General features: G+C 41.2%; 1 protein-coding gene across 3 annotated transcripts in view; it reads left to right on the top strand.

Annotated features, from left to right (window-relative positions):
* Nucleotides 1-27,281, top strand: part of SCN8A (sodium voltage-gated channel alpha subunit 8) — a 122,260-nt gene that overhangs the window by 18,574 nt on the left and 76,405 nt on the right. For 2 of the 3 annotated variants that reach the window (XM_032593976.1, XM_032593974.1), the window contains exons 2-8: nt 7,583-7,701; nt 9,601-9,690; nt 10,593-10,721; nt 12,546-12,637; nt 23,038-23,259; nt 24,586-24,649; nt 26,547-26,688. In XM_032593976.1, the coding sequence (XP_032449867.1) occupies nt 7,583-7,701; nt 9,601-9,690; nt 10,593-10,721; nt 12,546-12,637; nt 23,038-23,259; nt 24,586-24,649; nt 26,547-26,688 (858 nt within the window). Of the gene's footprint in view, nt 1-7,582; nt 7,702-9,600; nt 9,691-10,592; nt 10,722-12,296; nt 12,389-12,545; nt 12,638-23,037; nt 23,260-24,585; nt 24,650-26,546; nt 26,689-27,281 lie in introns of all 3 variants that reach the window. The other variant, XM_032593975.1, reaches the window with a different exon arrangement.

Below are 27,281 nucleotides of genomic sequence, written 5' to 3' on the forward strand. Positions count from 1 at the left end.
CTTGGGAGAGAAAGGCGTGACTGCCAGATTACCAAAGGAAAGAACAGAAGATGAGAGGAAAGGATGTTTTAAAAAATAATAATCTGTCAGCAGCTGTTTATTGGGAGTGCGTGGCATGGGTTGAGCCTTCTCCTGGAACCGTGGGAGGAAGTATGAGATTGATTCCTGCCCTCTAGTTTCAGGGGTAACTGTTGGGGGGAGGCGCCGGGAAAGAAGGGTTAAAAAAAAAAAAAGGCAGCCCAGTCAGTTAAGTCAGTTTGAATTTAGCTCAGGTCATGATCTCATGGTTCATGAGTTCAAGCCCCACATCAGGCTCCACGCTGACAGTGCAGAGCCTGCTTGGACTTCTCTCCTCCTCTCTCTCTGCCCTTCCCCCACTTGCGTGCTCTTTCGCTCTCTCTCAAAATAAATACTCTTAAAAAAAAAAGTTCAGAAAAGGGAGAGGTCAGAGTCATTGGGGATATTTCATTAAAAAGTGGGACCTCAGGGGCGCCTGGGTGGCGCAGTCGGTTAAGCGTCCGACTTCAGCCAGGTCACGATCTCGCGGTCCGTGAGTTCGAGCCCCACGTCAGTCTCTGGGCTGATGGCTCAGAGCCTGGAGCCTGTTTCCGATTCTGTGTCTCCCTCTCTCTCTGCCCCTCCCCCGTTCATGCTCTGTCTCTCTCTGTCCCAAAAATAAATAAACGTTGAAAAAAAAAAAAAAAAGTGGGACCTCAGGGTGAAATTCAAAATCACGCCTCCTTTCTGGGAAGAGGGGGTATATTTGGAGCGTGTGCCGGAAGGAGCAGTATTGGTAAGGCCTTAGCTCTTCAGCTCCTGATGGGTACATAGATAGATGTTAGTGGTATCATTCTTTAGACCTTTTTATATGTCTTACACTTCTTAAAATGGTTCACTGTTTTGTTTTGTTGCTGTGGTGTGTTTTTTACTGAGATATCATTCACAAGCTAGACAGTTCGCCATTTTCAAGTGTGCTTTTCATTGGTTTCTTGTTCACGGGTTGTGCAGTTGTCACCACTATCTAATTCCAGAACATTCTTGTCACCCCAGTGAGATCCATTAGCAGTGACTCCCCCATTCCCCTCTCTATCCAGCCCTAGGCAGCCACTGACCAACTTTTTGTCATAGATCTGCCTATACTGGGCCTTTCATATAAGTAGAATCCTACAATATGTGACCTTTTGTGTCTGAATTCTTTTCAGGATTTTCAAGGTTCACCCATGTTGTGGCATGTATAATCCTTAATTTCTTTCTGTCTTTCCTTTTTTCTGGGTCCAGATGTGTTTAGTTTCCAAAAAGCTCCTCAAATCACTCTGAAGTTCAGAATGGGTTAGGAACCACTTTTAGCTATTACTATTCTTAATTCTACTATTTGGCTTGGAATAAAGCTAATTTTTAAAAGTTTATCAATAACACCTTACTAGACACTCTTCAGGTAATAATGTATGTATTTTTATTGTGGTAAAATAAATGTAACATAAAATGTATCATTTTAACTATTTTTTATTAAAATTTTTTAAAGTTTCTTTATTGGGGCACCTGGCTGGCTCAGTTAGTTAAGCGTCCGACTTCAGCTCAGGTCATGATCTCACCGTTCGTGAGTTCGAGCCCCACATCGGGCTCTGTGCTGACAGCTAAAAGCCTGGAGCCCACTTCAGATTTTGTGTCTCCATCTCTCTCTCTGTGCCCCTCCCCGCTCACACTCTGTGTGTGTGTGTCTCTCTCAAAAATAAACGTTAAAAAAGTAATAATAAAGTTTATTTATTTTGACAGAGAGATAGTGCGAGTTGGGGAAAGGCAGAGAGAGAGAGGAAATGGGAGAGAATCCCAAGCAGGCTCCATGCTGCCAACACAGAGCCTGACGTGGGGCTTGAACTCATGAAACCAAGAGTCAGATTATTACCTAAGCCGAAACCACAAGTCAGATGCTTAACCAATTGAGCCACCCAGGCGCCCCTTAACCATTTTTAAGTACCCAGTTCAGTGATATTAAATATATCCACCATGTTGTACAATCATCACCACCATCCATCTCCAGAACTTTTTCAACATCCCAGAGAGAAACTTGTATCCATTAAATGGTCACTCTCCATTTCCCCTCCTCCAGCCCCTGGCAAACTCCATTCTACTTTCTTTCTCTGTGAATTTGCCTATTCCAGGTTCCTCATAGAAGTGGAATCCTATATCTGTCCTTTTGTGTCTGTCTTATTTCACTTAGCATGATGTCTTCAGGGTTTATCTGTGTTGTAACATGTATATGAATCTTATTCCTTTTAAAGACTGACTGACATCCCATTATATAATGATAGACCACATCTTGTTTATTCATTCATCATTGATGGACATTAGGGTCCTTTCTGCTTAGTAGAATTTTGAATAGTGTATTAATGAACATTCATGTATGAGTTTTTGTGTGAATACCTGTTTCTAGTTCTTCTGGTCATACACCTAGGAGAGGAATTGCTGGGTCCTACGGTAACTTTGTGTTTAACTTTTAAAGAACTGGCAAGGGGCGCCTGGGTGGCGCAGTCAGTTAAGCGTCCGACTTCATCTCAGGTCACAATCTCGCGGTCCGTGAGTTCGAGCCCCGCGTCGGGCTCTGGGCTGATGGCTCAGAGCCTGGAGCCTGTTTCCGATTCTGTGTCTCCCTCTCTCTCTGCCCCTCCCCCGTTCATGCTCTGTCTCCCTCTGTCTCAAAAATAAATAAATGTTAAAAAAAAAATTAAAAAAAAAATAAAATAAAGAACTGGCAAACTGTTTTCCAAGATGGCTGTACCATTTTACAGTCCTGCCAATAATGTGTGAGGGTTCTAATTTCTCTATATCCTTGCCAGCGCTTTTTCTTTTCTATGTTGTTGTTGTTGTTGTTGTTCATTATATTCATCCTGGTAGGTGTGAAGTGCTGTCTCATGTGGTTTTATTTTCATTTCCTTAAAAACTTTTGATGTTGAACATCTTTCCTTTTGCCTATTGGCCATTTGTCTGCTTTTTCTAATCTGTTTTAACACTAGATTGTCTTTTTACTGCTGCTGAGCTCTAAGAGTCCTTTTCTATTTTGGCTGCTAGATCCTTATTAGATTCACAATTTGCAAATATTTTCTCCCATTATGTGGGTTTTTTTTTAACTTTCTCGATAGTGTCATTTTGCACAAAATTTTGAATTTTAATGAAGTCCAATTTATCTCTTTTCAGTTTGGTTGCTTGTGCCTTAGGTGTCACAAATATGACACCATTGCCTAATCCAAAGATGTGAAGATTTACACTTTTGTTTTCTTCTAAGAGTTTTATCATTTTAGCTCTTACATTCAGGTTTCCATTCCATTTTGAGTTAATGTTTGTATAAGATGTGAAGTACAGGTCCGGATTCAATTCTTTTGCATGTGGTTACCCAATTGTCTGAGCGCTAATTATTGAAGGCTACTCTTTCCCTTTGAATTACCTCGGCACCCTTAAAAAAAATCAATTAACGTAGATGTATGGGCTCATTTCTGAATTCTCAGTTCTGTTCTATTGATAGATATGTCTATCCTTATGCTAGCACCACAGCCTTTTTTTTTTAATGTTTATTATTTTTGAGAGAGAGAAAGAGAGGGATAGAATGCAAGCAGGGAGGGGCAGAGACAGTGAGAGAGAGACGCATAATCTCTGAAGCAAGCTTTAGGCTCTGAGCTGTCAGCACAGAGCTCGACACAGGGCTTGAACTCACGGACCGTGAGATCATGACCTGAGCCGAAGTCAGACGCTTAACTGACTGAGCCACCCAGGCACCCTGCTAGTACCACGGTCTTGATTACTATAGCTTTGTAGTGAGCTTTGAAACAGGGAAGTGTGAGTCCTCAACTTTGTTCTTATTTTTCAAAATTGTTTTGGCTATTTTGGTTCCCTTGCATTTCTATAGGAATTGAATATGGATTTTCAACTTGTTAATTTCTGCCCAAAAAAAGCAGTTGAAATTTTGATTGGCGTTGCATTGAATTTGTAGATTAGTTTGAGGAGGATTGCCATCTTAACAACATTATGTCTTCTAATCCCTGAACACAAGGTGTCTTTCCACTGGTTTGGGTCTTTTTAAAAAATTTCTTTGAATGATGTTTTGTAGTTTTCAGTGTACAAATCTTATACTTCTTTTATTAAACTTATTCCTAGGTATTTTGTTCTTTTGGATGCTCTTGTAAATGGAGTTGTTTTCTTAATTTCTGGATTGTCTATTGCTAGTGTATAGAAATACAACTTACTTTTATGTATTTATCTTGTATCTTGAATCTGTGCTGAACTTGTTTATGAGCTCTAATAGTTTTGTGTTTTGTTCTTGTTTTTAGTTTTGTGTCTGTGTATTCCTTAGAGTTAACTGTATACAAGACCATTTCATCTGAAAACAGAAATTGTTTTACTTGCTTACTTGCCTTGCCTAGAACATCCAGTACAATATGGAATAGAAGTGGTGAGAGGGACATCCTTGTCTTGTTCCTGCTCTTTGGGAGGAAGCTTTCAGTCTTGTCATTAAATGTGATGTTAGCTGTGGTTTTTTCATAGATGCTCTTTATCCGGTTAGGGAAGTTCCCTTCTATTTCTAGTTTATTGGGTGTTTTTATTATGAAAGAGCATTGGGGGGGCACCTGGGTGACTCAGTCAGTTAAACATCTGACTTCAACTCCAGTCGTGGTCTCATGGTTCGTGGGTCCAAGCCCTGTGTCAAGCTCTGTGCTGGCAGCTCAGAGCCTGGAGCCTGCTTTGGATTCTGTGTCTTCCTCTCTCTTAGCTCCTCCCCTTCTTGCACTCTGTCTCTCTTTCTCTCTCTCAAAAATAAAGTAAACATTAAAAAAAATGAAAGAGTGTTGGATTTTGTCGAATGCTTTTTCTGCATCTGTTGAGATGATCATGCAGTTATTGTCCTTTATTTTATTAACGTGTTGCATTACATTGATTTTTCACATGTTAAACCGTCTTTGTATTTCTGGGATAAATCCCACTTGATCATGGTGTATAATCCTTTTTTTAATGTTTATTTATTTATTTTGAGAGAGAATGTATGAGCACAAGTCAGGGAGGGGCAGAGAGAGAATCCCAAGCAGGCTCTGCACTGTCAGCTCAGAGTCCGACACGGGGCTCAGTCTCACAAACCATGAGATCATGACCTGAGCTGAGATTGAGTCAGATACTGAACCGACTGAGCCATCCAGGCAACCCCTGTAATCCTGTTTATATGCGGCAGGATTCAGTTTGCTGGTATTTTGTTGAGGCTTTTGTATCTATATTCACAAGGGATATTAGTCTTTAGTTTTATTTTTTTTTCTTATGGTATCTTTGTCTAATTTTGTATCAAGGCAATACTGGCCTTACAGAATGAGTTGGGAAGTGTGTCATCTTCTGTTTTTTTGGAAGAGTTTGCGAAGGATTGGTATTAATTCTTTAAACATTTGGTGGAATTCATCAGTGAAGCCATCTGGTCCTGGGCTTTTCTTTGTGGGGGATCATTTTTTTAATGCAAGGTGCAGAAGAGTATTTATAGTACAATCCCATCCAAGAGAGAGAGAGTCTTTTTAAGGCTGTATCTGTGTGCTTGTATTTACACAGAAAAGTTCTGAAAAGACATACAAAAAAAGATATATAAGCAGCAAAGCTTATCTTTGGGTAATGAGATAGAACTTAAGTCTTGTGCCTTGTATGTAATTACAAGCATGGACTGCTCTACGTTTTTTAAAAAGCCTACTTAACATGGCCAACATTTGACCATCTGCCCTTTCATCCGCTAGTGAGGTGTTGGTGCTGTGTACTTGCCCCCGGCCTTGTCTCCTTAGGAACTCAGTCTGGTGGGGCCCCTGTACCTCCGGCTTCACAATCTGCTGCACCCCTTCTCTGTTTATCCTCCAGCAACCCTGAATTACTTGTCAGTCCCCCCAAAACAGCCCGCGGTTGTGTGCTACTGTGCCTCCATACATACTATGCTGTTCCCTTTCCCTGCCAACCTTTCGCCCTTTATCTGCCAGCCCTTCCCCCGTTATCCTTTAAAACCCCTTCCAGGAGCTCCTGGGTGGCTCAGTCAGTTAAGCATCTGACTCTTGCTGTCAGTTCAGGTCATTCCAGTTCCGGAGATCGAGCCCCACATCGGGCTCAGTGCTGAGCATGGAGCCTGCTTGGGATTCTCCCTCTCCCTTTTTCTCTGCCCCTCCCCCGCTTGCACTGTCTGTCTCAAATTAAGTAAATGAACTGAAAAAAAAAAAAAAGAACTTTCCAAATACTAGTTACCTTCCTTTGTGAACACCTTCCAGCTCACTCTCCTCCCTTTCATTCCCTACCCGAAGGGAGAGAAAACCCTCCCTCCTGTTGCCTCTCATACATTACACGTATTTTTGTTATTGAACGTTGTGTTTACCCTGCATCATAATTACTAGCTCACATGTATGTCTTCTCTAAAAGTACAACTTTATACAGTTTCACACAAAATAGATGCTCAAAAGTATTTTGATTGAATTGAATTCGTGAGACGAGAAAAGCATTCTGGGTCGGACAAGCAACGTGAGCAGAGGCCAACATTTCGAGTTATTGTAATGTGTACTCATTTGGCCAGACAGGAAGATTCGTGGTGGAAAATATGGTTGAATGAATTTGATAAGGGTGATAATAGAGGCTCTTCAAAGGCAGATGGAATTGGGGCACCCGGGTGGCTCAGTCAGTTAACGTCCTACTTCGGCTCAAGTGGTAATCTCACAGTTGGTGAGTCCGAGCCCCGCGTCGGTCTCTGTGCTGACAGCTCAGAACCTGGAGGCTGCTTCGGATTCTGTGTCTCCCTTTCTCTCTGCCCCTCCCCTGCTCATGCTGTCTCTGTCTCCCAAAAAATGAATAAACGTTAAAAAATAAAAATAAAAAAGGCAGATAGAGCAGACTTGGTAGGTATATATTGGTGGAATGAAGAACTCTTCTCACTTAACTTCAAGTCTTTGCTTACATCTTTTTTCTCAGTAGGCGTACCCTGACCATGTCCTTTAAAACTGTCACCTCTGTGTTCCCTCGTCCCCTGACCCCAGCACTCCCCTTCCTTCATCTTCCTCCTTCTTCCATAGCACTTGCACTTGTATATAATTTACTTGTTCATTGTGTTTATTTGTAGTCTGTCTTCCCCATTGGAATATAAGCTCCCCACACCATGGTAGCCTTGTTCCCTGCTGTTTCCCAAGCCCCTAGATCGTTGCCTGGAACGTAGTAGGGACTTAGGAAACATTCGTGGAGTAAATAAGTCCTATATTAATGAACTTCAGCACCTTGTCCAGAGCTGGCCGAGATACAGCCCTAGTACAGTTCAAATGGCTTATTTCTGAAAGAAGGAAAGAAGTTTACAGAAATGTATGAAACTGCTAAGACAGTGCCCACTGTGTATTATGTATATAATCTGGGGCAGGGCAGGGGAGGGAGGTGAAGGTAAGAGAGACGTGGAGCTTTAAGGTTTCTTGCCTTAGAAACCAAATTGGGAAGTCAAAAGTGTAAGTATATTTGAGTTTATTTATTTCTTGCCTAGAAAAAAATGTTGTTTCATGTGGTGATTAATTCCCATGCTTTAATAATTTCTCTTTTTCTTTCTCCACAGACCTTTGTAGTATTAAACAGAGGGAAAACTCTCTTCAGATTCAGTGCCACGCCTGCCTTGTACATTTTAAGTCCTTTTAACCTGATAAGAAGAATAGCTATTAAAATTTTGATACATTCATATCCTTTTCACAAATGTGGAGTGCAGAAGTTGCATGCTCACTGCTACACGTTTCTGAACTTTGACAATCGAATTGTATATTAAGTATTTTATCAGTAGTGTACTTGACTATCCCACCAGTCAGAAGTGTGAGTGAACTTCTTCCGGATCCTGAGCTGAGCTTCAGTAAATTCTTTTTTCCTAGGATGATATCATGGGAGTCTGGAATTTCGTTGGTATCGTGAAGAGAGACAAATTAAGATGATAACCTGTAACTTTTTAAAGCGCTCAGGCTTCAGTAATTTTATCCTGAGCATATGATTCAGTTCTTTAGCGTAAGTCCGATATTAGAATTTTTGGGAAGGCTGCTTCGTTGAGCGCAAATAGTTGAATGAATGCTTTAGAGATCTGCCTTGTATATTTCTGATCTCTTGAGCAGTGGGTATGGAAAGTGTCTGAGATAGTCTCAGATTAAATGGCCTCCTCGGTACAGAGGTTTAGATCTAGATTGTAAGACTGATATGCATCTTTCTGGTATTTTTACTGCCCTTAAATAGAAAATGCCAATTTACTCATGTGGCCTGCCTTTTTTTTTATCTTATTAATATAGGAGAGCATATGACAGATAAAAAATTATGTGATGGGTTTAGCTACTTTGCATAACTTTAAAATTTTATGGTTGGTGTTGAATCTGTCAGTGCTTAGTCCTGTGCTCCCAAGGATAGTGTATCCTCCAGGTAAGATGAGGAAGCAGCAGTTGCAACTTGGGCAGATTGGTTTGCTAATAAGCTTTTGCCACATTTTGTTAACTCTAAGAATTTAGTAGCTTGATTCTGAAATCAGTGGTTTACAACTAACGTAGTTCTGAAATCTAAAGGTTTATAAGAAATAAGTAATTCACAATGGACTTCTTCCATTTTTGCTGGTTTAGAAGACAATGTCTTCTGTTATGATTCCCGGAAGAAAAACCCAGCCGTAAGAAGTATTTTTTGTTTTTGCAACTCCATTAGTAGAATGAAGATGGTGAATGCCATTAGCAAGAGAGAGTGAGTTAGCAACAAATGAGATATGGCTTCTCTGCTGGGTAAAGTGACAGTTTGAGTTTGAATAACTCCCATGCTGACCTAAAGGAGTTTATTTTTTTCTCAGTAGACAAGAACAGAAAGGGCTGAGAAAAATCTTGGGTGGACTGAAAAGACATCAAAGTGGTTTGTTATCCATAAGCATTCCTGGGCGCTTTCAAACTGATCAGATGAATTTACCCCATTATCTAATTTTTAGGGGTACAGCAGTACAGATGTCCTTGAAATCCTTGCCCAACAGGCCATAACTGGTTTCCCAAATTGTGCAAATGCCACACATAGTGGCTGTAGCATTGCCCTCCAAGGACAACTCAGCCCTTTGGAGAACTAGGGAGAAAAGCGAACTGTTACGTTCTAAACCCGAGCTAACGTAACGTTGTATATATCGACTATACTTCAATTAAAATTAAAAGTAAACCATTAATTGCATGTAGATTTTCAAGTAAGTAGTTACATAAGGTAAATTAATAAATGAGTACTGAATAATACAGGTTCGATTCAATTTACTTTGTCACCTGATGACTTTGGCATCCAGTAGACGGGTAGATTTCAGGTTACTGTGTATAAAGGTATTTGGAGGCTTATTCCATAGCTGAGGCTAAAGTGGCAAGAGGGGGGAATGTTTTATCCAAAAAGGGTAGAGCAGTGACAGGCTTTTTGAAAGTGGCCTTCCTGCTGTGTCCACCCACAGTTCTCTGGTCAGGTGTAGATACATATGGTGGCATTCTCCTTTCAGGTTACCGATTTAATTCTCATGATACCCAGTGTGAAACGTGTTTGCTTTCTGAGGAAGAAAACAGGCCAGATTTTGTACATTCTCCCTTGACTCTTTTCTACAGTATTTAGCATGATCATTATGTGCACTATTTTGACCAACTGTGTATTCATGACTTTTAGTAACCCTCCTGAATGGTCGAAGAATGTGGAGTAAGTAGCTCATTTATTAACTTGTCTGCCTGCTTGTTTCAAGGATTTCTACTCACCGAATCTTGCTTTGCACAGTTTAAAAAATTTTTTTTTTTTTTTTAACGTTTATTTATTTTTGAGACAGAGACAGAGCATGAACGGGGGAGGGGCAGAGAGAGAGGGAGACACAGAATCAGAAACAGGCTCCAGGCTCTGAGCCATCAGCCCAGAGCCCGACGCGGGGCTCGAACTCACGGACCGCGAGATCGTGACCTGAGCTGAAGTCGGACGCTTAACCGACTGCGCCACCCAGGCGCCCCTCTTTGCACAGTTTAAACGTCAAGGGAAAAAAATTGTTGTTGCTGTTTTTTTTTCTCCCCCCCACTCTTTACTTCACAGAGAGGGGGGAGGCCTCATGTGGAATTTAGGAACTACCCTTAGAGGCAAACTCTAGAAAGAGAAAGAAGAGAAAGTGTGCTCTGGAAGTTACTGCCCTTCACTTCCACCCCCTGCTGTGCTGGCCAGAGCCTTTGACCTGCTGCCCCAGTGCCATCTTGTGCCCTCAGTTAGTCCCTCGTGGCACTGCCTTCTTCTCCAACATGAGGTCTCCTTTTTTTTTTTTTTTTTTTTTTTTTTGACTTGTCTAAAGTTAAAAATAGCTCTGGGGCCTCCTCACCTGGTTCAAAATTATCACCTACTAGATGGTACCCACAACATTCCAAAATTCTTGGTTTTGTGTTTCGGTAAGTTTCCTTCAAAAGCACCCCTTCCCCTTCCTGCCATTCTTTCTGCTGCACTGGCCGTGCCTATTCTGTTTTCTCTCTGTCGGTCGAAGCTGCACTTTAGGCACCGTTACCTTAAAAGATTCATTCAAAGTTTCTGTCTGTTCAGAACTTACCTCGAGCTATCCGTTTCTTTGACAGGTACACATTCACAGGGATTTATACATTTGAATCACTAGTGAAAATCATTGCAAGAGGTTTCTGCATAGATGGCTTTACCTTTTTGCGGGATCCGTGGAACTGGTTAGATTTCAGCGTCATCATGATGGCGTAAGTTGTCTGCTTACTTTATTGACTGACATTCAGGGTGTGATTACGTCTATGTGGTTGTATGCGTGGTTGTGTTGGTTAAGGGCACGTTTGTGGCCAGCTACAAGCAGAGTTAATGGGTAACCATGCAAGGCCACACAGGCTTATGCCTGGGATTCTTGCTTGTGAGGGCTGGGCAGTCTAGGCAGTGACAGCATGTCTATATGGAAGAAGGTAAGCCAAGGCTTTACAGCTTGGAAAGGAAGTAGGAAGTGATTTTTCCATTGACATGCTCTCGTATTTTCTTCCCCCTTATAACACTAACCAAGGTTTGCACGCTGATCACTATGGGGCCTTAGTGAAGACTTGAAATGTTTTAGGTGTAAACCTTAATTAAGCTGAAAATCCATTTCCTGGGTATGTTATATCGCATGTAATTTCGTGAGGCTGACCCAGATGTTGGAGACTTCAGAGCACATTTTAGAGTTAAAACATGAGCCAAGGTATCCAAACTGGTCACTTCCTAAGGAAGTACTGACCAGAACTTCAAACTATTGCGAGATAATAGTATAATTCCCCATTAGTATGCTAGCTGCTCTGGGTAACTTGTTCATTGTTGTTTTAACAGTGAACACGTATCTCTTTGGGAAACTTAGCTGATGATAGAAGAGTGATAACAGACTTTATTATTTTTATCTTCAGGTTGGGAAAGCACTCTCTGGTAGAGTAGGGTATAAGAAGGGTGTTGTATAGGCTGTGTGTGTGTATGCAAATGTGTGAAAGGTTGAGTGTGTTTGTATATATACGGGCCTGAGCATCAGAAAGATGTATTTCACCTGGAAAATGTGAATGAATGAATGGTATGCATTGAATATTTGAAACTGCAACTTTGACTTTCTGTTATTTTAAGGCAACTTCTAGCTTTCCAACATTATGAGTACACCTTGGTGTTCATTTAAAATTTAAGTGTCTTTTGCTAGGCACAGAGCTGGTGACAAAACGGGCGCTTAACACACTCTTTGCTTTGATCCCATGATCCTGAGCCCTGCTTTTGTATGTCACAGGCTATAACTTCATCTGTAGGCATGACTGCAAAGATAATGCATACAACTCTTGGATAAGTCATATATATAGACAGGCACTTTTGCCGTTGTCATCGAGGGAGTTATTTGAATGTAAATTTGTTTTTATGGGGATTCTGCTGCAGAAATTTGTCTCCTTTTTCTAAGAAATTGTTCGCAAAGCTTGGGGACATAAGCCTTTGATACCTCCTGGCCTTCCTTTTTGCTAAACATAATGAGTGGACTGAGAGTAGTCATTCTGATTGGGATCTACACAGCCCGATGCTGATTAAGAGAGTAAGCCCCCCAGAACCTCCCGGTTGTATCGGTTCTTTCAAATATTCTTTTGAATTCTCCTTGCCAGTTGGAAAAAAAAAAAAAATGTGTTCTTTAAGTGTTTATATTTTGAAATTTTCTTTTTCAACAACAACAAAAATTGAAATCATAGCTTGTGTGTAAGACCCTTTCTTCCCCCCCATTGTCAAACCCTCGCCCAGTGGTACCATTACAAGTTAACTTTGGTTTGATTCTGCAGGTATATAACAGAGTTTGTAAACCTAGGCAATGTTTCAGCTCTACGCACTTTCAGGGTACTGAGGGCTTTGAAAACTATTTCGGTAATCCCAGGTAAGATGGCCCGGGGTTGGTGTTAGGTGTGGGGTTAGGGCCCTGACGTGACGTATTGTACTTTTTGTTTTGTTGTGGTTTTGTTTTTTTCCTTCGGTGTTTTGTGTTCGTGTCTGTGTTTGTCATTTGTGTCTGTGTGTGACCTCCCTTACTACAGATATGTGACAGAGTTTGTGGACCTGGGCAATGTCTCAGCGCTGAGAACATTCAGGGTTCTGCGAGCTTTGAAAACTATCTCTGTAATTCCAGGTGAGAAAATTTACACACAAGACTGACTGCCTCATCTCCTCTTTCCCCTCCATTCATTTGTCCACCACATTCTAAAGCTGGCGTCAGCACAATTGGTATGGCCTTGCACTCCGCATGTTTCTCCTGGGAGACGTTCTCTGGGATGGCCCTTTGGTCGTAAGGCAGTTTCAGTGATGACGCTTTGCCAGGCATGCAGCCCCCATTCCATGCTTTGAAAAAGCACGTGCTTCGACATCATTTGGATCTTACAATATGTGAAAAAATTGTCACAGAGCTAGCTGTCTCTTTGAACATAAATCATGTGCTTCCTGGCCTCATGGAATTACAGTAATTTAACATTCACTGTCATCCCATTGCTTGTGATTTCTAGGCTTCCTGTCGCATGGTTTGCTGATGGGATGTTCTTCAATGAACTATACTTTTACTGTTACTGTGTTAATGGAATTATTTAACCCCAGAAGAGACTTACCCGTTGACTAGTCCAGTATTATAGCCAAATTAAAGAGCCTTGGAGTTAGGGAACTGAACTTTAATAATCACTGTCTATCACATTCTGTCGCTGTCTGTTTCACTGGAGTAAGAACCAGTGAATACATATATATTCAGAGACCATTTTCAAACACAGATCCCCATGAATGCTTGTGCAGATGCTGTTAAAAACAATCCAAGGTAAGATAAGATACATACATCTGAATGTCTGGGCAAACAAAAAGGACAGAAACTTGAGAAGAAAAAAAAGGAATCAGTGGGTGGTTGAGAGGTAGTTAATCGACAGTCTTTTTATAATTTTTGCCTTTTTCTTTTTGGTGCTGTTTGCGCTGGCCCAGTGGTTCTTAACCTTTGGAAGGGTTTGGATCCTTTTGAGAATCAGGGGAAAGTTTGCAGGCCCCTCTGAAACCCATCTGCGGACCCCAAGCTAAGGTCCTTAATTTAATCTAAATCCTTACTACCGAGTAGCACTTAACTGTTTTTTCTAAAGACTGGTTTTGACTGGAAGGAAAGATATTTTAGTTAGTCTTGCAAGCCTGAGATATACTGGCAGTAACACAGCAGAAATCAAGACTGTATGGTTGCTGATTGGACTTTGGTTGTGTCCAGGGGTTTTCAGGGAAGATTCCCAAGAGACCAAGCTTTTTAGTGCAGCTTTGTAGGAACAGGGACGTGAAGAACAGAGGCGTCCCATTCCTGGTGTCCCGTGGCTCTTCTTGTGGCTGACTCAGAAATATTCCTCTTTTCCCCTTTTCAACTTTATCTAAATATCAGACACAGAGAGAGGGAAGCACAAAGGTAGAATCCTGGAGAAGGCTGACTTGGAATGTGGCTTTCTGAGAACCTCAAGGAAGGTAAACCTCAGTTTCCCCATTTACAAACTTGGGCCACGAAGTGGGCCAGTAAATTCGGGCCCTACTAAAAATGAATACCTTTGTATTTAGCAATGGGAGCTTTCTCCTTATCAACTAGAGGCTGGGTGTCCATGAGAGTATATTCTTCGTGGCAAAAAACCACAACCCCGACTTAGTCAAGGTTCGGTTCCTAGCCTGCGACAGAAAGCGCAGTTCATTCTGTGGGCAGCCTCATGAAGCTCATTGATGGTGGTTTAACCCTTAGGCAGGTGTTGTCTTATTTTTTAAGGCATCTGGAGCACCAAATCTTTACTTTCATTTTTCCTTTGCTCTCTTTCGTCTCTGGCCTCTTTTAAATATGATCCCATGTTTTCTGCTCACTTCCCCCAACGTACTCTGCAAGGCATCTGTCTCTTTATGTTCTTGTGATCTCAAAACTTCTCTTCCAGAATTAAATTGGAAAGCTGCATTCTGTTCACTAACTAGGGCAGCAGATGCTATCTCTGGTCTAGCTCTTAGCTTCTGTCTCTGCTGTATGGGTAGCTTCTGACCACAGCATTTCTGCAAGATAACTCTTGACTGGCCTCACATTATTTATCCTCACTATTAATCAGTCTATCTATAAAATATATTTATAAGCACATTTCTGTAGTGTTTATAAGTACTGGTAGGGCTCCATAAATGATTTTGTGTAACAATTATTATTTAAAGAAGAAACCTAAACTCAAAGAAAGGGCTTGTGTCAGCGTTTAGACCTCAGCTTGATGATTTGAAATAGATTCCCAATTCCTGTTTCTAGAAGCACCGCCACTCAAGCTGGCTTTGTGAAGTTAACTGGGATGGAGAAGGACTTTAAGGGATAATAAAGCCAGTAATAGGTCTCTGTCAGTGAGTGGTATAACTGATACTTGAATTAAAGTGTGACTTTTTGTCCCAAATCCTTTCGTTCCCTATACTACTTATCGAGGGCTATTGTCCTGTTCCTACCTGCCTGTTACCCAGGTCTCCTTTCAAGGTGGGAATACCATTGTATGAGTTAGTAGACCTGACACCATTTCTTGACTGGAAATCTCAGTCATTTTTTACTCTATTGTAGAGCCAGGCCTCAGTTCCCTCTTTGTGAAAGCCATCGTCCTGCACACCAAGTCTTCTCCGGGATCACTTCAGTGGGACTGCTGATATTTTTGCCTGTTCCTGTTCCCAGTTTGACTGTAGGCTTTTGCTGAAGCTGCCAGAAACAGCAGCAAGAGCAACCACAGAACTGACGTGGGGTCTGCAAGATCCCCCAAAGCCCCTGGCTCCCTTCATGAGAGTTTTCCTGGAGAACTCACCCACTCACCTGGGCTGCCACTGCCTTCCCTCTTAGCACCTTTGGTAGATATTCTGACTGTGTCAGAGCAGTCAGGACTCCCAGGAGATGGGGCAGTGCACTGCCTCAGTTAGCTCCAGCCTTTTGGATAAGAGGTGCTTTGATTTAGAGCCTTTTCGTGGCTTAGAAAACACCAAACCCACATTCTCACCCTTTTTATTTGCTGACTCAACATCTAGACATGCATCACACATGGTTTGCCTTTTGCTTCAGAGAGCTTGGCTTCAAGAACAGTGCTTGAAAACTGCATGCTGGAACGGTCAGTTACAGGAGGAGACCCTTCCTTTCCACATTTCCTTTGGTCTGGAATTTGCCACATTCAACTTGACATTGAAGTATACTATGTAGAAATTTATGTCTTAAAACTTTGTTTTTGCTCTATATTCATTTGGGGCCCAGGCGGAAAAATGAGCTTCTGAGTGACTTTGTCAGAAGTTTCATCTTCTCCATTCTTTGACCGTGTGCCACAGGACTGACCTGCCCAAAGACAGGGTGGCCATCTCAAAGCAGGCGTCTGAGGTTTTGCCTACAGAGTAGCATTTAATGGTGTAAATAAAATGGGTTGGGATGGCCTTATTTACCAGTTGCTTCTCATTTCTAGCATCATTTCAGTGACTCCTGAAAAGCACTACGTCCCTATTTGCCCACACTGGTTTAATATCATTTTGCTTTCTTTAGAGTTGTAATTTCTTGATTACTTTTCTCTTTGATTTTTCATTTCTGTGCTTTCGTTTCTGTTACTTTCTCTCCTTACCTGTGGTATCAGAGAAGAAGTAGGAAAAATGATGGGCCCTTTTTCCTCCCACCCCAGTATTCACAAAGAAACCATTTTCTTTAAGTGTATGCATTATGAATATGGCAATTTCTGATGCACAGTGAAGGGGGAAAGTGTTTTCAGACTATATTTAGCCTCATTGTTTCCTTTACAGTATTCTAGTTATTAATCCAGTTGCTTTTATGTTTCTCCCTTTCCCACATTGCTTCTCAGAAAAAATAGCCGAAGTTTAACATAGTGGCCCTAAGTGGGGAAACACTGAAGTCTCGTAGGATCCCACCGATCCACCTTTGGGAGCTAGTTTAAGTTTTGTTGAGACCTTGTGATATAAATCTGGTGTTGAGTAAATAAATCTACTGCCTCTAAATCTCTCCCAATTTATTCCTGATCTACAGAACCTTCAATAATATCATTGTAAGGCTTGAACCTGCGGCAAGAAAACTGACCTGGCACAAATTTACCCTAGGACTTGTCTGGACCAAGCCAGACTTCAGGAATTGGGGAAACTTATTTCCCGTGGAGTGAGAACTCCTCGTTACCGCTCTAGAGACCCGTGCCGGTGTGAATTTTGTAGAATTAGCTCGCGTTGCTTCAAACCAGATAGATTTTTCAACCTGAGCCACAAACCAGGAAATAGAAATTTACTTTATTTACAATCTGGCATCACCATGGTGGAAGATTTTGATCCTAGCATGCATGGCTGATTTCTCTGGACTTGGCACGTAAGCAGGCTTTGTTCACTTGTTCAGGAGATGGCTGGACGTCATGAAAGGTAACAGGAGGTTCAGCGGTGCCTTTGGACATAGAGGCTTCATCTTCTCCTCAAAATTCTTTAAATGGCCCAAATTCCTCTCTGATAGCTGACATTTCTGTACATTGGGTCCAGCTGTCTTTTCCTGATTTACAGTAAATGTATTAACTGCTTCTGCTCAAACACATCCCAGTGCTAGTTAAAGTTAGCCTTTTCCAAGAGTTCTCGCTGTCCAATTTGCCCCCACGTGGCTTCTGTTGTGCACTCTGTTGTGTGGGAGTTGTTTGAAGGAGCATTCTGCTCTGTTTTGGATAATCAGTTTTCAGTCAGTATCTTGCTTGTTCTAGTATGTGGTGTTGTGAGCCAGTAGAAGAAGCAAAGCAACTTCTCCTCACAGCCAGCACAGTGGCATTTTCCATTCTTACGTGCATCAGGTTAGAAATTCCACCAGCAGCTTCTTACTTCAGTGACCTGCATTGGTGATAGCAGGACGCATTTTTGCCTGACTGCATTTACTAGAGCGTATCAGTCACTGCTGGCAAGACTGTAGAGCTTGAGTTCAAGAAATGCATTCTGTGAAAGCCTATCAGGTACATGAAAAGACGCTCAATATCACTAATCATTAGGGAAATGCAAGTTAGAACCATAATGAGATATCACCTCACACATATTAGAATGGCCATCGTCAAAGAGACAAGAGTTAGCAAACACTGGGCATGGATATGGAAAAAAGGGAACCCTTGCACATTGTTGGGATTAGTAAAGTGGTGCAGCCACTATGGGAAACAGTATGAAGTATCCTCAAAACTTAAAAATAGAACTACCATATGATCCAGCATTTCCATTTCTGGGAATACATCCAAAGGAAACGAAAACACTAACTCAAAAAAGATATCTGCACCCCATGCTCATAGCAGCATTATTTACAATAGCCAAGACATGGAAACAGCCAAAGTGTCCATGGATGGATCAATAGATAATGTTGTGAGATACACACACACACACACACACACACACACGCATACACACACACACACATACATATATACACACACACACACACACACACACACACACACAATGGAATATTATTCAGGTATAAAAAATGAGGAAACCGTACCATTTGTGACAACATGGATGGACCTTGAAGTATTATGCTCAGTAAGATAAGTTGGACAGAGAAATGTATGATCTCACTTATGTGTGGAATCTAAAAACAAACTCATAGAAAAAGAGATCAGATTTGTGGGTACCAGAGGCAGAGTGTGGGAGGAGGAGGAATTGGAGGAAGGTGGCCAAAAGGTACAGACTTCCAGTTATAAGAGAAAGGTAAGTACTAGGGATGGAATGTGTAACATGATGAGTATAGCTAACACTGCTGTGTGATATATAGGAAAGTTGTTAACAGAGTAACTGCTAAGAGTTCTCACCACAAGGAAAAATGTTTTTCCTTTTTTTCTCCCCCCACCCTCTTTTTATTGTACCTATATGAGAAGATGGATGTGAGCTGAACCTACTATGGTAATCATTTCACATCATGATGTATGCCTTAAATTTCTACAGTGATATATGTCAATTATTTCTTAATAAAATTGGAAAAAGAAAAAGAAATGCATTGACAGCCTCATCTCCCTAACTTGGCACTGATTTCTGCAAATATGGTCATTCACAGTCATCAACCCTAATGGAAGGAAGAAGAGTCTTGGCTGAGGCCAGATGATCCAGTGACCATTTACATTTAATATTGCTGTGTAATTGTGTGTCTGCCTCGGGATGCTAACATCACACTAAATCACCTTTCTTCCTGTGGGACCTGGATGAGAATCTTGGAGAGTAAACTTTTTAGATGGCCATCGGTAGTGTTATTTAGTGATTATTGTTGCTTAATTAAGATTTGTTTCTCTGATCCCCTGTATACCTGAATGCCATTTCCAACTTGAGTTTCTACTTGAAACTTCTTGAAAGCTGAAAGAACTCTTACCAAGGAGTTGATCTAAAGCTCAGACTTCAAAACAAAACACTTGAATTTTTTTTTTTTTTTTTTTTTTTTTTTTTTTTTTGCTTTCTTGACTCATGTTTACAGACTTCTTCGGCAATGACATCTGGTTTATGGAGAAAAGATTTGAAACCAGCTGAGTGAGAGCATGTAGGTCTATTCCCAGGAAAGTGATGAGTTCCACGTATGGTTGGTGTATTAGTTGAACATCTTTGGTTGCAAATGAAAGGATATATGAGTACTTCAGGGAATCTAAGGGTTGGAATGCTTTTGGGCTTCTGGAAGCCCGTGAAACCAGAATGCAGTCAGAAAGCTCCAGATACCAGGAAGTACTTTGTCTTAATGTCTTTTTCTCTCCCTGTGTCCATTTCCTTTTTCTATCTCTTAGCTTACTAACTGCCTTTACTTCTCAGGCATATCCTAACATAATGACAGAATAAGGCTACCACTTAGTTCCCAAATTTATGTTATCATTCCTTCTACTTGAAAAGGCTACTGGACTATCTCTTGTCCCATTCTAAATTCCAGGAGGAGCGGTGCCTGGGTGGCTCAGTCAGTTAAGCATCCAACTTCGGCTCAGGTCATAATCTCACAGTTCGTGAGTTCAAGCTCCGGATCAGGCTCTCTGCTGTCAGCTCTGAGCCTGCTTGGGATACTCTGTCTCTCTCTCTCTCTCTCTCTCTCTCTCTCTGCCCTTCCCCACCCCCTCAAAAATAAACTTAAAACTGATTGAAATTAAAAATAAATGAATGAATAAATGGAGAAATCAATCAATCAATCCTGGAGGAAACGATTGGGATTTAGATCAGATGTCCACCCTGACGTCTATAAACTACTAACAGAAGGTCACTTCCTACATACAAGATTGCTGAGAGCCCAGATTCAGAAACGGGATTGTTTGAGCCTCGTGGCCTGGAATTTCCTATTATACAGGCCTGGAACTGTCCAGAGAGTCCCAGCCCAGGAAGATCAGATTAGACTCATGCTAAATTGTATGATTTTTAAATTTTTATTTTATTTTATTTTATTCATTCATTCACTCATTCATTCATTCACTCATTCATCGAGAGTTCCCAGCCCAGGAAAATCAAATTAGACTCATGCTAAAATTTTATGGGTTTTTAAATTTTATTTAATTTTATGTATGTATTTACATCACAAATGCATTGGTTTGATTATTTTTGTAGTATTTACTCATGTCACTAATATGAATGACAGCTTACAGCTCTTTTCTCAATTCATTTAAAATGGAAATAGAAATGACTTTGAACAATCATCCCATGTTCACATAAGTGTTTGTCTGAACCATTCAGGGGAGATATTCTGAATGATATTAAGCTCTTCTTAAAGAAGTCCAGGAAGAGAAACTACAACCATTCTTCAGTGACTTATTCAACTGTTTTTTTTTTTTTAAATCATGCTTTGACTTTGAAAACAGAGCTTTATAATTTTAGGAACCTAGAATTGAATTATTGACCCAGTATAGACCCACCTCAACCGAGCCAAATACAGTGAAGGACTTTTCTATTCCTCAGCAACTTATGAAAATAAGACCCATAATACTGCAGCAACTTTTACATCTTGATGGTTGCCTTCTATTTTATACCACCAGTATCTTCTTACTTGCCTGTGTGACTATGATACAGTTTCTTAGGGCCTTCAAATAAAAGGTTGAAATTTCAGCTACTTAGTCTGAAAGAATAAATATCTCTCCCCTATTCTGAAAGACTTTTCAAGAAGATTCTTCAGTTTTTCCTCCACTGCCCACTGCCACATACTGTGTATGGAAAAATGAGACTGAGGTGGAACCTTGAACTTGTTCTGATGTACAGTGGGTTATAACTAGTGGCTAAGCCAGGACCAGAATTCCTGGTTTCTGATTCCCTATCTGGTGCTCTTTTTGCACAGCCTTATGAGGAGAAAACAATCAGGTTAGAAATGTCCTGTGTCCTGTGCCTTGAATGCAGACAAGCTTTTCCTAATCCTTTCGGTGGCCACAGTCTTCATGGAAGGTCTGTTCCGTAAGAAAGCACAGGCCTTTGCACACTTTTGTATCTCTGCAATCTTAATTTGTAGCTCTTTTTTCTTTAACATCTCTTAGAATCCTTTCAGGTTATCTGTGTGAGAGGAAAGAAAACTTATTCATTTGCTCTTTCAATGAAAATATATTAACTGAGGGGTGCCTGGATGGCTCAGTCAGTTAAGTGTCCAACTTCGGCTCAGGTTATGATCTCATGGTTCGTGAGTTCGAGCCTTGCGTCAGGCTCTCTGCTGTCAGTGCAGAGCGCACTTTGGATCCTCGGTCTCCCTCTCTCTCTGTCCCTCCTCCACTTGCATAACTATTACTGGACTTGTATAGAAAATTCTATCAAATCCAACTTTAAAAATTCCAGGTGGTTACTTGCAAAATACAGCAGAAAAACCCAATCATGCTCCCCCCCCCCCCCCCCATTCGGTCACCGTACGAGGTTAGCCACGTAGTGTCATTATCCCAATCATATCTTTCTGAGGAGGGCACCGCATGTGTAACAGCGATAGCTTGCCAGTGTCAAGTGCCAGGCACTGTACTTGGTATTTTACATTCATTTTCCTATTTAAACCTCACAACAGCCCAGTGAAGCGTTTTGGTAATACCTTTTTATAGATGAGTAAACTGAGGTTCAGACAAAAATAGTTAACATTTGCGTCTTTGCCGTGTGCCAGGGGCTATGTTAAGTACTTAAATGAATTATGCTCAATCCTCACAACAGCCCTAGAGGTTCAACTATAATTATTCCCATTTTAAAGATGAAAAACCTAAGATTCCAAAAGGTTAGGTATATTACTCAGGTCACACAAGTAGTGGTATAACTTAGTCAAGAGCAGTAATTACATACCTCACTTCCCACTCCACAGCCAAGATTAGGATTTCTCTTGAATTTCAGTCTGGTTTCCTGCCTTTGGAAGTGGATCAGGAGTATGATCCCTCTCGAGGCCTATGTGTCAAGGCACTGGGTTTGCTTCCCATCTGTCCTGGTACACTGGCATCCCTGGAGTGCTCAGTATATTTTTGGCTATGTCCTATGGATGGCCCGATGCCTAGACGTGCCCGGGAGAGCCTCACACAGAATCCGTTTTGACCCAAACATCATGAACCCACAACCATGTTCTCCTGTGTCTCCTATCATTAATAACTCCATGTGCAGTTAAGAAAGCTACCTGCAGGTTTAAATTTGAACCAGTGGCTTGCAGTTAAACCTCAAATTCAAGTGGGTTATATGTTTTTTATTTTGTTGTCAATCTAGGACAGAAAAAAAGGTCAGTTGTAGAGAACAGGGCATATGTGTGATACAGAGAAGGTATATTCGTAAATGGAAAGACGAACCATAAATACTGGGTTGACAATAACCTTTTCAATATATTGGCATTACCAGAGCTCTTGGGAAAATATTTATCGTACTTTCTTACTACTTGGCTTTTAAACTTTCCAGTAGTTCTCTGTCCAACCAGGAACCCTCCTCAATCCCTGTTTTTCCCATTTGTTTATTCAGCAAATATTTACTCAGTACCTGCCATGAGCTAGGCAGTCTAGATACAGCTGTGCATGAGACAGACATAAATAATTAATTATAACCGTGATAAATGCTACAAAGTATGAGGTATTATTAAATTATTAATAATAATGGAGGAGGGAGAAGAATTGTAAAGTCCAGGAAGGCTTTCTGGGGGAATTGATATTTAAGCTGAGCCCAAAGGATGAATAGGAGTTAGGCGGGTAGGACAGGGGAATGGAAAGGATGAATAGGAGTTAGGCAGGTAGGACAGGGAATGGAAGGAAGCATTCCAGGCATAGGGAACAGCCTGTAGGAAGACTATGAGGCAAGTAAGAGCCGGATTCATTCGAGGAGGTAAGCAGCAGTCAGACTCAGGAAAGTATAGGAAGAAAAGAGTCGCATGTTGGAGAAGGAACTTTCTTTTTCTTTTTAAAAATTAATTGACTCAAGAATTGATACTTCTGGAATGACTGATTGTTGACCCATTGTTATTCCCATGGCATAAGAGATAAAGTGGCCATGGTTCAAGGGTGGTGCTGTGGGGAGGAGTAGAAGCCAGTAGCCAAGAGGGAGGCTGGGGGAGGTGGGGAGGGGTATGGGGTGACTCTGATTCTGAGGCTTCTGTCTCCACAGGCCTGAAGACCATTGTGGGTGCCCTAATCCAGTCAGTGAAGAAGCTGTCAGACGTGATGATTCTGACAGTGTTCTGCCTGAGCGTTTTTGCCTTGATTGGACTGCAGCTTTTCATGGGAAACCTGCGAAACAAGTGTGTTGTGTGGCCCATAAACTTCAATGAGAGCTATTTGGAAAATGGCACCAGAGGCTTTGATTGGGAAGAGTATATCAATAATAAAAGTAGGTGGCCCTTTTCCTGCAAGAAGTGAAAGACCAGTCTTTCTGTAGTTTATGTGGCTCAAAGCCATCACTGGGCTTTAAAAGTAGTTGGGCTGGAAAGGAATCCAGTGCTACTGAAGCAACCTGAGGAAGTTATTCCCTTTCCTCGGGGTAGGACTGTGTTCAGAAACGCGCTCTGGTTTGTTTGTTTTTTTTTTCTCTCCTTTTAAAACTGAAAATGAAACTATAGCTTTTTTGCAGGCACCCCTAAACTTTTGCTTTGAAAATCAGGCTCATGAGTTTGATAAAAATACCATTTGCTCTAGTTCAGTAAAACCTCAGATATTTAAACATTTAGTTCAGAATATGCGTAGTAAGCTCTCTTAATATTACTAAGACTGTCATAGTTGGTCTGGTGTGGGGAGTCAGGTAATCTGTAAGTAACGATTTGAGCCAATTATAGTTGAGGAGTTTTAATAATTTCATTTCAGGAACCAAAGCACTTGGGTCTTACACTAAGGAACATTTGGTGTGATGGTATTTCTATAAAATGGGGAGTGGGGCACCTGGGTGGCTCAGTCGGTTGAGTGTCTCACTTCGGCTCAGGTCGTGATCTTGTGGTTCATGAGTTTGAGCCCCACATTGGGCTCTCTACTGTCAGTACAGAGCCTCCTTCAGATCCTTTGTCTCCCTCTCTCTCTGCCCCTCCCCTGCTCACTCATTCTCTCCCTTTCTCTCTCCCCCTCTCTCTCTCTCTCTCTCTCTCAAAAATAAATAAACATGAAAAAATTTTTTAGTAAAATAAAATGGGGAAAAGTTAACAATACCACTATTAGTCACTCCTGAGAAATAAAGGCAGTTAAGTAGCTGTAAGAAAATGTTGCAAAGGGAATTTCAGGAACACATACAGGAAAGGGAAACATGGCTGCTAATTTAATATAGGACATGGTAATGTGATCAGTGAGGATTTTCATTTGTCTTGGGTACAGAAGAAGGATGGAAGGCCAAAGTTGTACAAAGGAATAAAGAACTCAGAAGACTCACTTCTAGACCCCTTAATTTCAAGTCCCAGAAACTAGCATGAAGATTGGAGATATGAGGGGAAGTCAAGTGTCTGTGAAAAGAACATTGTATTAGGACTCCTAGTAGCATTTTTCATTTTTAAGTATATATATGAAAATGATTAATGGGAAAGAATTTTTATCAGGTTTTCCTCTGTCAGAAAAGATTTATATGAGCTAAAATCAATAACTGTTTCTGCTGGGGCTAATTAGGAACAGTGAAACTTTATTCTCTCATTCACTTGTATCTGCCTTATTCATTTCCTGCCTCTTCAAACTTTTCTAGCAAATTTTTACACGGTTCCTGGCATGCTGGAACCTTTACTCTGTGGGAACAGTTCTGATGCTGGGTAAGTAGCTCACCTCATTTTGTTCTTGTCCCTTGAAATAATGTGTCAGATGAAAATGGGCAATATTTTCACTTTTCTTTGTGCTCATATAGTAGATCCTAACTAGGTCTGACGTATTGGTTGACTCAGATTTTCTTTCTGTTTCGTATTTGTCCATCCAAAATTGGCATTTCACTAGGAGGTGAATGTGCCTATAGTCTCAAGCCAAAATAAGAAATGTAAAAGGCTGAGAAGGATAGAGTCTGCAACACCAGATATCTTGCCTGTCTCTTGTAGATTTCCCCTCATTGTCTTATGCCACAATTAAGAACATCTATAGAAGGGACACTGTCTTGGTGACAGATTAGTACCAAGGATGACCTAAAACATACTAGGCCTGACAGCGTGGGGAGGGAAAAGAGTAGCAACATAGTCTTTTTTTTGCCATTTTTAAAAAATTGTGAGAAAGTACACAGAACATAAAATTTACCCTCATAACCATTTTTACGTGTTCAGTTCAGTGGCATTAAGTACCCGTTAACTACTAACTCCCCATTTCCCCTTCCCCTCCCATTCCACTTTCTGCCTCTATTATTTCGACCACTCTGAGCCTCTCATGTCAGAGGAATCATTCAGCAGTTGTCTTTTTGTGACTGGCTTTTTTCGCTTGGCAGGATGTCCTCAAGGTTTACCCATGTTATTGCATGTATCAGAATTTCTTTCCTTTTTCATGTTGAGTGATATTCCATTGTCTTTAAAAACCACATTTCGTTTATCCATTCGTCTGTCGGCAGACACTCAGGTTGCTCCCATATTTTAGTTATTGTGAGTAATGCTCCTGTGAACACAAGTTGCCACCAACATAATGCAAATCTTGATTCTGCTACTTTCAGCTCTAAGACTTTTGGCAAGCCATTTCACTTAGGGGAGCCTCAATTTCTTCATCCATAACACGGAATCAATAAGTCCTGTGCTCGCTTCCTTCAAGGGCTATTGCAATGATGCAATTAGATGACATACATGAAAGTGCTTTGGAAACAGAAAGTCACATAAATGTGAGGGTGTCACATCATTATCCAGGGTGTATTGGCCCTCTAGGAATTGGTGTTTTAAGATGACCGTGACAACTAGATGTCCATTTAATTTCTGTATCTAAGTCAATACCAGAAGTTCCATTGAAATACATATCAGGTGAATCTAAAAGCAAGAGAACTGGTAAAAACGAGGTCACTGAGATTCCCAGTGTGACATAGGTTGTCTTGGTGAGTATTAAGAGAACAAAGGTGATGAAGAGGAACTTCTAGCTAGCCATTTGTCATTTGGGATCATAGCCAAAAGGAATTTGCTTGAATTGCACATTGGTATGAATCTGGGACAGTGGTTCTCAAATTTTGGTGTGCATACGAATCACCTGGCGTGCCTCTTTAAAATGCAGATCCGGGAGGGTGCCTGGGTGGCTTAGTCAGTTGAGCGTCGACTTTGGCTCAGGTCATGATCTCATGGTTTGTGAGTTTGAGCCCCGCATCGGGCTCTGTGCGGCCCAGTGCAAAGCCCGCTTCAGATCCTCGGATCCTCTGTCCCCCTCTCTCTGCCCCTTCTCGACTTGCACTGTCTCAAAAATAAATAAACATTTTTTTTTAATGCAGATTCGTGGCTCCCATATCTAGAGCTTTTATACCTAGGTCTGGGTAGGACATAGGAATCAGCATTTTCAAGAGGGAAACCTGGCGATTCTGATCCTAGGCTGTCCCCAAGACATCGTTTTTTGAAACGTTGACCTTTTCTTTTTTTAACACCTATATTTTGGCCTGACTTTCTAGATGGTTATTTGTTATCTCCATAGTCCTAGAGATGACTTATAGTTGATGACTGGGTAGAATGATGTTGAAAAGCCCTGAAATTCCTTTTCTTTTCTCAGACAATGCCCAGAGGGGTACCAGTGTATGAAAGCAGGAAGGAACCCCAACTACGGTTACACAAGCTTTGACACGTTCAGCTGGGCCTTCTTGGCATTATTTCGCCTTATGACCCAGGACTACTGGGAAAATTTGTATCAGCTGGTAAGTAGTACTACCTCTCTTTTGAGTGCTTTTTCTCTTTGGTGACAGGATTTGTATGAGGGTATGGGGTTGGGGACATTCTGTGTAAGAGACCTTCAGGGAAGGCATTGTACAGGATCTTAGGATATTATTTCTCGGAGTCAGCTGACTTACAAAATTAAGTGAATTCTCCCAGCTCTTGCCCCTGTTTCTTTAGTGCCCAGTCATGTAAAGCTTGTAGAGGCTCACAGCCTTGACAGCCTTTTGCCTGGCCTGGGAATCTGCTATCTCGGTTTACTTCCTGTTGTTTCACCAGACCATCTGCAGTGTTTCTCTGCTCAGATTTTTGGCTTAGGGTGTCTTTTTAAGGCATATCAATTAAACATACTCTACAAAGCACCATGCTAGACATTAGAAAGATGAGATTTCTATCCACGAAGACCTTGGATTCTAAACATAACATTTTTGAGATTTGTAACATATGTGGACATATGTTATACAGACAGGTTGTGACAGATTAAAAAAAAGGTCTGCCATTCTGTTGGGCTATATTGGTGACTAGGCAAGTCATTTAACTTTGCTGGTGGTGATGGAGAAGTAAGTCTAGGTGATTG

This window comes from Lynx canadensis, chromosome B4 (genome assembly GCF_007474595.2).
Source record: "Lynx canadensis isolate LIC74 chromosome B4, mLynCan4.pri.v2, whole genome shotgun sequence".
NCBI lineage: Eukaryota > Metazoa > Chordata > Mammalia > Carnivora > Felidae > Lynx > Lynx canadensis.